Here is a 12567-nt window from a genome sequence, read left to right as displayed (position 1 = left end):
TCTCCCTAGTTTGAAACAAACGAGACCAAACCCAAACCACTAGTTCAAGCCTCATACTTCAGCTTTCAGCTGGACCCTTAGTTTTGCCTCTCCTACAAAATGGTATTCTTAATAAAAAAACACATACTTTAGAGTCAACTAGAAGCCATCAAGCCAAGAGAGGCAAACCTTGAACTAGACTCATTTTGGCTAATGAACTTAGATTCGATCTCAATGAATTGAGTCCAAGCTTGCTATTAGCCAAAATAAATTAGAGCTTTCGGGTAACATTTGACCTATCTTATTTTGTTCTACACTATGTTGATTGATCCACATGGGTTACCCTTGTAGAAGAAATTCAACTATAATACGTGAAACTACCCTATCTATCGAGGACTCTGTAAGCTTCCAAAGCCTTTATATCTTTTGATAGCATAAGGAGCAGGTAAACATGTTGAATTGTAAACGCAATATCATTAGAGTGATTCTAACTATTGTCTTAAGGGTCCTTAAGCAAACTAACCTTCTAGGGAGGTTGAATAAGGTGTGATAAGGGACATTAGGGTACAACTACTCAAGGGGCCTTCTCAAAACCCAAAGTTCGATTCAAATATTTGTATCTTATCTATTATGTACTATTTTGTGAACATCTTGGCGAACAAGATGTTGAATATAGCCCATACGAGCTTCAATGTAGGTGGACTAGTTTTTTACTACATTTCTCCAAGTAATAAATTAAACTTCATATATCTTTATCATATTTGTAGCAATAGACTCACACAATTATTGTGAATAGATTCTAGTGAATTAACATTTTTTATTCATCCACGGATGTTGCAAACTAGATCAAAGTTAACTTCAAGATCTACATGCAATCCATTACATGTGTCATCCATTTCATGCACTCAAGTGCGCATTGTAATAGATTGTGTGATGAATTAGAGCATATTTTTTTGTATTTTAGTGTTAGAATATTTGTTGTATTCTTTTATTAATGTAGATGGTTATATAACACTATTCAATTTAACTACAAAGATGAACGTAATCTTCTAGGCGAGTGGGATGTGTTTATCATTTAACCATTTTGCCTTCAGTAGGTGGAAACAAGCCAGACACAAACCCAAAAAAACTAGTTCAAGTCTCATACTTGACTCAAGCATGATTTCTTCAGAGGTTCAAGCTCCTCAACTCAACATGATCCCTTAGTTTTGCCTCTTGTACCAAATGATATTATTATAATAAAACGTGATTTTAAGTTTATTGCATCCATCAAGCTAATTTGGACAAACCTCAACCTTGACTAATTTTGAATTAGTAATTTGATTTGAGTTATTTTGTCAACCTTTTATTGGTTTTTAGACAAAACAAGTCCTTATATTATATATAATATGCTATAAAAATAACATGCACAAACAATAATTCCCTCTATAAATCACATGGAATGACATGATAAAAGTAAGAAAACAATATATGAAAGGTAAAGACTTCTTCAAAGTTGTTCATTGTTGTACGCAACAGTATAGTAATGAGAAGGACTTGCAAAATTACTTTCCATTTCATTCTTTCCAAATGATTTGAAAAAGAAGAAGATCAGTGTTGATTTATAGGGACAAGACATAAACACGAGAGATCACAAGGGAATGAGAGAATAGAGGAAATCTAACACTTGAGAGAGGAGATAACAAACCAAGAGAAAAAAGGAAGAGGAAAAGAGAGAGAGGTGTATGGACGAATTTGAGCCAATAGGAAGAGGCTTGAATGCTTTACCCCATGGCTTGAGGTTGTATTTATAGTTGTAGAAAGGTGTTTATGATGATTACAATGCTCTTAGGACTACATGTTTCAAAAGCAAAAAGACATAAGAGGACACACACCAACATGCATAATTACAATTTCTATGTTATCTATATGAAAATTTTCTTTATTTATTAGCCATGCCACCCCTACACACATGGGTGTCTCTTAACACTCCCCCTCAAACTGGTGTTTTTAACTTCATTTGCAAATAATCTTGGTAAAAAAACTTGTTTGTTTGAAAAATAAATTTTGATTGACTTGCTTTGATTCATCTTCTTCTTGTTCGCATCTTGCTTGTAGTCTTCATCTAGTTCTCATTTTGTCTCCCCATTACTTGATATTTTAGCCACATAAAACTTTATTACCACGACACATGGAATTCTTCATTGTTGGTGACGTTTTTCTTGTACTTCCTCTATTTCCCCCCCTCAAGTTAGGGATCTCTTTGTTATTTACCAAGAAACCCAACTTGTGCAACATAATGGCGAGAGAAGAAAAATGACTCCTAGTCGTACGATGAAACTCCATATACTAGTTAAAACGGTCAAAGTCTTAAACACACTCCGTTCAATTTTAAAGGCGAAAAAATAACCCAACTTTAGGGCACAACAAAAAGACTACTCACTTTTCAAGGGTAGTTCAAACACAAGTCACCTCTTGGGTGAAGAATAAAAAGACTTAACTAACGTAGGATGTTGGGCACACTCCTATATTTTTTAGGTAATGGGTCTACAGGAATTACACTGAAGTATTTTAATAAAAAAATGAATAAAGTACTTTGAGAATTAAGGGTGTGAATAAAAAGATAGTAACTCTCATACTTCAAACGGAAGGAGGCGCACAATGTAACTCTTCATACTTCCAAGTCAGAAGGGGGCACTTTTAGACCAATAAATGAATAAAAAGTGACCAAGTTTTACTCAAGAGGGAGGTAACAGAATAATTCCTCTATAAACGTGATGATTAAGGAAACTTAAAAAACCCCAATAAAAAAGTTTTGAGATGGAACATAATTGAAACATAACAATGAAAACTTTCTAAACATAGATTTCTCATACGAGGTAATTACTTTTGAACACGACTAGACCAATTTGAAAAGAAATATTTGAAAGATAAATTTTGGAATAAGGGAGGTTTTAGGACACTAAGATTTGGAATTTAGAATGAGCAAACAAGACTTCCTAATTAAAAAATTCAGACTTTGTCAAAAAAGAAAACTAAACTCATATGGGGAAAGACTTCTCTTAGGAAATTAATGCAATGTGAGATCAAAGAAATAATTTTTTTAATGAAGGAAAAATACTCAAGTTGGAAAAACCTTGACTAGATCTTGTAAACAAATAAGAAAACTAACCAACATTAGCAACTAAAAAAGCGAAGCAAAAAATTCGACTTAAATTCGGATTTTGACATTCAACAGCATACCAACATGACCTTTGATTCTTCTATTGTGGATATTTCTCTCTAGAAAGACCAGATTGATAAACAACTTATTGGAATAGAAAGTAGACTCACATAAATTTATTTTGAGATATAATTTTCAATATAAATTCTTAATAATGTTGGTACAAACTATTCAGGAAGTCGAGGCTTTTTGCTTATACACGAAACTTTTAATGCGATTTGACCTTTGCTACTCCATATGTCGATTTCTCTATCTAAAAAAATCTGATTGCAACAATTATTTCAGAGTTGAAAACTAAATTCAAATATCTTTCCAACGGTATATAATTGAAGAAACTGCTAGAGTAAAAGACTTTAGAATCAGTTTTTTGATAACCCATTATGATGAAATTTAAATGAAGCTGGGTGAGTGAGTTGCTAAGATGAACTCAAGGTTTACTCATATAATAAATGAGTTGAATAACTTAGGAGAAGAAATTTCCTTACCTATGCAAAATGTTAAGTCCTCAAGGCACTTCCAAGGTCATGGGACATGAGGAAGACATGCTCTTGGGGATAGATCAATTTGTGTAATTGGAAACTACTCGGCTTAAATAGTGCCTGAATTTTTTTGTATTCTCAGCTAATAGAGTAAATTAGTGAAAATTTTCCAAGTAAGAGTTATTGGGTGGTGATTACCATTAGAGAAACATCGAGAACTAAAAATCATTACCTATTTATGGTATATGCTTATGCCTATGCAATGACATAGTTAAAAATTATCATCTCCTTATGGTTTGTGCTTATATCATTGCAGAGGCATAGACATCATGTGGAATGACTTCCATCATGTGGGTTGACATAACTGATTGAAAGCCACCTGCATGTGCTCTGCTTACTTGTCCTTAATGCATTTGCTTATTTAAATTTCGTACTCTTTTAGTATGTACTTCTATTTTTGTAATCATTTTAACATTTGGAAATCGATGGAGAAGTTCGCATCACATTCAGTTATCGACTCTTTGTTTTATGTGAACATTCGGTTACCTACTTTTTTTTAATGTGATCATTCAATTGTTTACTTACCTTCTATAATAGAGGACCCTTGTTCAAATGTGTTTAATACTTCCTAACTGGGATTTATTGTTTTTGCTTGGTCTCAGTTGAAGACAATTGCGGATGTGTGTGTAGTTTATGATATGAAAAGGGAGAAACCCTAACACTCAAGCCTTTATGGACATTTTAAACGTGTATTTCACTAGTTTCTCTGACAGGGAACTTTTTTTTTTTTTGTGTGCTTCAAATGCTACATGGCATCTAATTGTTTACTCATGTACTTGATTATTTTCGATAGAAGCACCGACAATATGTTGGATGCATGTTTTATTCCCATGATAGATTGTTTGTACTGGATGAGAGCATCCACCAAGCTCTCCCATTTCATGAAATGAAAAATCTGTTTTTCTTTTGATACATGGACAGGGTTGGTTATGTAACTTGTGACATGGAGGGATTGGAAAAATGGCAGTTTGACAAATACTGAAAGGACCCAAAGTGAAAAAACAGACTTCTGTTCATGAATGAGAGATTGGGCAAGATAGTAGTCCCATTTGCCTTTTCTATTTGTCATTTGTACATTTTTGGCAATGGATTTGTTCAAGAATGAGACTAAATTGACTTCTCATTTTGCCTAAATCCTTTACAGGAAAGAGCAAGCAACAACCTTTAAGATAGTGGAGGTCATGGCCCTTTTTGAGGACAAGACACCGTTTATTTACATTGAGGATTTTTGGCTCCATATCGAGGAATGGTATCATCTGCAAGAATTTGAGCGAACTTTTGGTGCTTTAAAAGCTCGATTTCAAATGTTAAAAGGCGCTCCTCCATTTTATTTTAAGATCCAGGTGAAAATTGTATATGCTTGTTGCATATTGCACAATTATAGACGTAGAGAGGATTATGATGATATATTTGAAGATGAAGATGATGATTCGGGTGGCGAGCTCGGTGGAGGAAGTGATGCGGTCCAATTAGGTGCAATGGATGATATAGACATTGACGATTACGATGGTCTTGAGGACGAGGGTAGCCAATTAACAAACTTTCGGAGGCAAAGTGCATTACAATCCACAAGAGTTGCACAATTTCGAGATGCCATATCGACTTCCATGTGGAACGATAAATGATGGTTGTATCTTATTACTTTTGAATATGTAATTGTTCATATGTACTAAACTTGTAACTTGATATTTTAATATTCAAGGCACGAACTCGTTATTTGAATAATCTTTCTTTTAGGTTATTAATAAAGTTGTATATGTATATATTTATTATTTTTGTTCAATTTTATTACTATATTAAACTTCATATTTAAGTTTTTGGTAAATAAGATATAATTAAAGTAGGCATTTGATTAATTAATTACTTTTAATTTTGTGAAAAAATATTATTAATTAATACCCTGTAAAAAATCTATCGTATGTTATTAATATAATATTTTTTTATTCATTAATCATATTTGTTTTATTTACTCTATTGTATTAGTGATTTAATAATGGTAATTAAAATATTGTTAACTCAAATACTTGGTTTAATTAACTCATTTTTATAATTAATAAAATCAATGGTTTTAAATTTTGTAGATGAAGATGAAGATGAACTTATTCACACTAACACCCATTTCGAACATTTTGAAGATGAACTTGTCCACACTAACACCTATTTCGAAGATGAAAATCATATAGATGTAGGAGATGAAGATGAAGACTAAGATGAACTTCAAATTCCCAGTTTGTTGACTAACCCCCCTTATTAGCTTTACTCTTTATTAACTAAAAAATTATTATCTATTATCCACTAATATAATTTAAATAAATAAATACAACGTACAAAATATACATTTATTGTCGATTTTTCTCTCCCTTCGGTGTGGGTTTTTTATTAACAATTTTTATTTTATTTTTTGATGACTGGAAACTATTTATCTCATGTTTTCGACCAAACAAAAAACAAAAGGCAATTATCGTGCTTAAGCACTTTGGCGGGTCCTTTTCGGAAGGAGCCTGTCTTCGGGCTGAAATTTAGGTCCTAGTGAACGTTGCTGGAGTTTAAAGCCGGTGCCCTTCTCCCTCTCCAAAACCCTCTAAAAGCTTCTCATTCTTTCCAACTGCTTATGTCAGAGCAAAATGGCGAGCCGTTCCATGGCCGCAATGGAAGTGCCGCTCGTCGGCAGTGACTCAATACGATGGACGGAGGTAACTGTGCCTTCTTCCCTGCCACCATCGTCGTCGGAGCCCTGTGGACCCCTCACTGAAGACTCTGCGTCCTGCCACATCTTGAGAGACAACACTTACGTCATCAGGTATTCTTTGCATCTGTTAGCTCTTGCTTCTGTTTCTGATTGTTCTGAAAGCTAAGATGTGCTCATGTTGGAGATGGGGGACACACTGTATGTGGTTCTTCATTGCTATATATCGGTGAGTTAGCTTTCTCACTTTGATCCATAAGCTGTTGAACAATGCTGACCAAATCAACTATATAATGTTTAGCTTAATATTGTTTTTGTTTACTGTAGAATATTTATAGTTAGTTCTGCCTCGGAGTGCTTACTTTTAACTTACCAGATAATCGAAGCGCATGGGTAGCCAGGGATTTTTAACCATTTTCTTTAAATTATGTATTTTTGGAAAGATATCGATTGTTAAAACTTTGCTGCTCTGACATTTTGCATATTAACACTCTCATCAACTTTGAAATCATAGGCGTATTCACAAGAATCAGCCAAAGACACTTGAACTGCTAGAACTTGCACCATGCAAAGAGATTCCTAAGACAGGATTGCGTCTTATATTCCAGGATTCACTCTGCCCTTTTGCTTTTATATGTGATAATGAGGTACACGTGTCTGCTTAATCAATTTTCATAGCTCTCCATATCTCTAGAAGTTAGAAAAGATCCTGAACTACATGTGGCGTTGTTTGTTTCCAGGCTGTTACCAGAGGTGAAAATGCATATTGTTTGTATATATTAACCATTTCTGGAGTTGCTTATCTTCTAAAGTTAAGGAACTTTGCTTCCTATGTATCTGGTTCTATCTTCCTGCAAAATGAACTCGAGGAGATTGATGTGCAAGCGTACCAACAACTTGGGCATATAACGAGTGTGGCAGCAACATATGGTTGCTTGCTTGTTGGTCGGCATGATGGATCAATCAGCTGTTTCCAACTTGGCATTGTTAGCCAAAGCTCACCAGGTAAAATATAATGATTCATCACATTCAGCCGCTTGTTCTTGGCACCGTTCATGCATGTTCCCACCTTGTGATCTCTTTCAGCGAATTGGAATTGGGCTTGTGAAAGTTGTAAGAGTTAAGGGTATTTTGGGTATTTTACATACTTGATTTTTCCTTCTAGGTTTATGAGAGTATTTGTCTGTTTATGATATACTTTGGTTTCAACTTTTGGTTGATAAGATGTATATACTAGGAGATATAAGTAATTGAGTCTTGAGGGTCATTTATATTATCGTACTAAGTTTTCACTTAAGTGACCTATTTAATAAAGAGGGAGGTCGAGTTTGGACCTTGAGAAGAGTGCTACACACCGTAGCACTTCTGAATTCTCTTCATCCTCTTCTCTCTTTTCTCTCTTCCACTCAGTTTTACATGTTATCCATCTGAAGTGAAGTTCTAGTCAAGTTTTCTTCCCATTCGCAGCTTGCGTTCACTCCAGGATGGGGGTTTCTTCAATTCTCTGATTATTGGAATTAAGTTTAGATTTTTTATTTCGTGCGATGACCATAGGGTTGATGATTTGTGCTGCATGTTGAGCAGTTACATATGTTTTATGTGCCCCTTGAGGGTTGTTTATGGCTGGCTCCCTATATCTGTGCCAGTGCAAACTCCCATACTAGTACCTAGAACTGCATTATCTTATGTTTTGCATGGAATTGTGTGTTTTGAAGTGATTTCATACTAGTAAAACCTCTATTGTGCCTTGCTATGGTGTCAATGAGTTGATTCCTTACATTTATAGTCTTGTGTGGGGCCCACATTATCTGTGCAAGGAATTTGGTGTGTTTATGTGATTCTGGTTGGAACTGTGTGGTTGAATTGCAGTTTCTCAAATAGTTTGAAGTATTTTAAGAATTAGTTATGTCTGATTTGGAAAAAGTTATTATTTTTGGTAAAAAGTGTGCATTTGGAAGAGAGGGATGCGCTTGTTATTACTATTGAAAAGTTGAGTGGCTCAAATTATTTGATTAGGCCAGATCTCTCAAAATTTACTTGAAGACCAAGAGAAAAGCAAAATTTTTTGAGAGAAGACCCTCTAGAGTCACTTAAAGATGATTGGGAGGTTGAAGACAGTCAGGTTATAAGCTGGCTGCTCAATAGTATAGAAATAAGTTTAAGATAGGTCAATTTTGAGACTTCAAAACAAATGTAGATTGCAACCTATCCAGAGTATATCAGCTTTATGCTCAATTGTTTGCCTTAAAAAGGGGAGATAGATCTATGATGGATTACTTTGGTGAGGTACAAGGGATTTTATAGGAGATTGACATGTATCACCCATTTACTACCAATGAAACAGATCTTCAGAAGTTGCGTAGTGAATTTTGTATGTGGCTAAGTTCCTCAACGGTTTGGGATACGAGTATGACGCAATTGGATTAAGATTTTTTTTTTTTTTTTTTTTTTAGAATGATGCTGAATTTTATTAAGAGAGCTCAAACAAGCATATTACAAGAGGGGCAACTTTCCCAAACAATGAGAGATTGCTGGGAGGTTCTGAATTTTACCAATTTATCAGCCAAAGAATAGGCGAATTTAGGAACGAGGTTCCAATTACAATGAATGAATGACACAATGTCAGCAATACAATCAGTGATTGGCTAGTGGCGTCAAGGGGGGGAGCTATCTTTTGAACACCAGCTGATGACAGTCTTTGAGTCTCCTTCGATAAGCAGCTTGCCATGAAGTTGCTCTTTAAAGAATTGGAGGCCAAAAAGAAGAACACTCACTTCAGTAGTATTTGAATCAGCAATACCCACCGACAAAGTATAGGATAGAATATGGTCTCCATTGCTGTCTCTGAAAACACCACCAGCTCCAGTAGGTGGCCCAGGACAGCCTAAAGCACTGCCATCAAAATTGAGTTTGATGCAGTCGTAAGGGGGAGGATCCTAGGTTGCCATAATCGGATTCTTGCAGGGGCCCGCCAAATGCGCGATTAAACCCCAATTTTCCCAAAGGGAAACGCCCGATAGAGAGGCAAACTCCTTCCTAGTATGTAACCAATTCGAGATAAGGCCCTCTGCCTGAGAAGCTGTATTATCCGGGGTGCTAGCGTTGGAGTTGAATCTTCGGTTATTTCACTCGAGCCATAGGCACCATGGGGCATGCGCAAGGCATGCCAAGAGAATTATCTTGCCCAACCTAGGAAGACGGGTCCCTATAACCATCTCATAGGTGCCGAAAAGGTCCTGATGTAGCCCCATTTGGAGTCCAATCTTTTGAAATATCTTCATACAGACTTGCTAAGAAAAATCACAATGTAAGAAAACATGCTGGACTATCTTTTCGCACACACCACCAAAGGGACAAGTACGATCGGGGGCTGTGTAACCTGTTTTATGGAGGTTGTCAGAGGTGAGGATCTGTTCCCTGATGGCCGTCCACAGAATTTGATTTTACTAGGCATTGAGAGCTTCAATGCTAGGTTTGCCTTGTGCTCATGCATTTTTTAATCTTGCTTTCTAATGTGAGAGTAGGCGGATGCAATTGTGAATCGACCATTAATGTTGGGCTTCCATGTCAGTTTATTAACTGCATGTTCACGAATAGTAATGCTGCTGAGTTTGGAGAGGAGAGAGCAAAAAGCCGAAGTTTCCTCATCATTTAATCCCCAACGAAACGTGAGACTCCATGAGCGATCTCTCCAAGAATCAACCACTGAGCAAGCACCCTAGAGAGCCCCGGGAAGTCCTCGGAGAGGGGGCAGGGGCCGCACCATTCATCCGACCAAAAGTGGAGGGTCCTTCCATTGCATGTGTGAAAGGAAGTTGCATATCTGAATATTGGGGGGACCTTTTGAATTGATTTCCATATTGGGGATAGGAGGTGAGTAGCTCCATCCTCCTTCCACCAAGCACCCGAAGGTTGAAGATAGAACCTGACCATATCTCCCCATAGGCTATTATGCTTGATGTCGAAGTTCTAAATCCATTTGAGCATAAGGGCATTGTTCATCTCCTTCGTAGGCCGGATGCCTAAACCACCCCGATTGCGGAGCATGCAAATATCCTTCCAACTCACCAAATGATATATGAAGGTGTCCTTTGATCCTCTCCAGAGAAAACACCGACAAATGGCGTCAATCCTGTTGCTAATGGAGGCCGGACAGTGCATGAAGGATAATAAATAGTTTGGCAATTTTGCCAAACAAGACTTAAGGAGAGTGAGTTGCCCTGCAGTAGATAAAAACTTGCCCCTCCAAGTAGCTAATCTTTTCTCAAATTTCTCAATAAGGAGGGACCAAAGTGTCGCCGAAAGCCGAGAGTCAAAGAGTGGGAGTCAAAGATATGTAACTGGAAAATTTCCCACTAAGCACCCCAAATAGTCAGCCATACCCTGAAGCACAAGTGAGTCGATATGATAGCCTAGGAGGGTGGTTTTCTTCCAGTTAATGTTCTGACCAGAAGCCAATTCAAGTAGTCCCAATACAACACAGAGTTTTGGGATTTGATCCATAGTACCAACCCCAAAGCAAATGGTATTGTCTGCAAATTGAAGGATCGACACATCAAAGGCTGCACAATCTGTTGTGGGGAGGAGCCAACCCAAGTTCTTGGCCGAATAGATCAAAGAGGATAAACATTCCGGTACCACATTGAAGAGCAAAGGGGAAAGGGGGTCTCCTTGCCTGATTCCCTTGGATCCCTTAAAATACTTGCAGGCCGTTCCTTTGAGAAGAACAAAGTAGCTTGCAGAGGAGATGCAACTTTGAATCCAGAAGCGCCATTTTCCCCTTAATCCCATCTTCCCCAGGATAGTGTCTAGAAGCTTTCAATTAACTCCGTCAAAGGCTTTCTCAAAATCAAGCTCTAGGATGAATCTGGGAAGCTTTAAAGGCATAAAATGGTGAATGAGCTCGTGACATGCCATGGCCGAATTTAATATATTTCTTCCTTGATAAAAGCACTCTGGCCATGATGAATGGCAATAGGGAGAACCGCTTTGAGGCGATTGGCAAGGAGGCACACAAACATCTTGTAGGCACTGGTGGTGAGATTGATCGACCGGAAGTCAGATGGAAGTTCTGCTCCTTTTTTAGGGATGAGGGCAATAAACGAAGCTCCGATGCTCCTATATTTGATTTTAATGCTGACAGAACGAATGGACCATGCAGACAATATCATCTCTGTTGAAGGGCCAACATCATCGATAGAATTCCCTGTTGAAACCATCCGGGCCCGGTGCGCGATCCAAAGGAAGACCTAGTGCTGCTTTTTCAATTTCCTTACTGGAGAAAGGGAGCTCATGAGGCTAGCTGTGGCCGAAGGAATAGCCTGGAAATGAACCCTTTCGAAGAAAGAGTGAACTGGCTGGCAATCAGAATATAATTCTGCAAAAAGGTTCATCAGTGAGTCTGAAATAAAGGATCGATCCGAGGTAATCTCACTAGTGACGTTGAGTGTGGTGATGCGGTTGACTCTTTTCTGTGCTGAGGCGACTGCATGGAGAATTTACTATTGGCATCCCCCTCATCGAGCCACTTAAATCTTGCACGTTGCTTCCAGTGCACGAGGTCACTATCAGCGAAGGATTGCATTTGCCTTTGGAGGGCATATCTCTGGGTTATTTCTGAGGAAGAGAGGTTTCTAGATTCCTCCTCATAGTCAAGAGTGAAAATCTGAGAAAGGATGGAGGCTCTCTCGGCTGAGGAAGAGGCCTTTCTCGCAGCAACGACTTCAGCATCTTGAGCTTGGTTGGGGAAAGTTCACCCGTTCGGGCTAGTCTCGACCATCCTCTTCCAGAAGGACTAAATAGAGGGGTCCGCCATCCAAACATTGTTGAATCTGAAAAAAGGGGGGGGGGCAACTGCTGAAGTGGGTATCTACCATAATCGGCCAATGATCGAAAACGACCCTATTGAGAACTTTGCCTGTGGCATTGCTGTATAACTGGAGCCAGTCGTTGTCGGCTAAGAAGCGGTCAAGCTTGGAGAGGATGGGGGGTTGTCTGCCATTTGACCAAGTGAAGGTCTTCCCAGATAGGGTAGCCTCATCAAGATCCCAGCTGCCAATAAAGTCTGCAAATAGCCTCATGGAGGTAGTGATTGTCCGGGAGGGCGGGGATTTCTCATGGCAGAAGTGGGTAACTTTGAAATCCCCCGCAAGCATCAGAGG

The 12567-nt window shown here is 37.9% G+C and overlaps 1 protein-coding gene across 3 annotated transcripts in view; it reads left to right on the top strand.

The window, feature by feature from the left end:
* The first annotated feature begins 6236 nt into the window (after nt 1–6236).
* The window catches only part of LOC137953135 (nuclear pore complex protein NUP160), a 78844-nt gene continuing 72513 nt past the window's right edge, over nt 6237–12567 (top strand). For all 3 annotated transcript variants that reach the window (XR_011112345.1, XM_068800372.1, XM_068800371.1), the window contains exons 1-3: nt 6237–6520; nt 6921–7053; nt 7147–7411. Coding sequence is in view for 2 of the 3 variants with exons in the window: in XM_068800372.1 (XP_068656473.1) it covers nt 6345–6520; nt 6921–7053; nt 7147–7411 (574 nt within the window). In the remaining variant the exon portion in view is untranslated. The remainder of the gene's footprint in view (nt 6521–6920; nt 7054–7146; nt 7412–12567) is intronic.

The sequence above is a fragment of the Aristolochia californica genome, unplaced genomic scaffold (genome assembly GCF_029961685.1).
Source record: "Aristolochia californica isolate CCGP_79_NKW_82.1479 unplaced genomic scaffold, dmAriCali1.0.hap1 SCAF_16, whole genome shotgun sequence".
Classification (NCBI taxonomy): domain Eukaryota; kingdom Viridiplantae; phylum Streptophyta; class Magnoliopsida; order Piperales; family Aristolochiaceae; genus Aristolochia; species Aristolochia californica.
The sequence above is the reverse complement of the archived record's forward strand: the minus strand, read 5'-3'. Positions and strand labels throughout refer to the sequence as shown.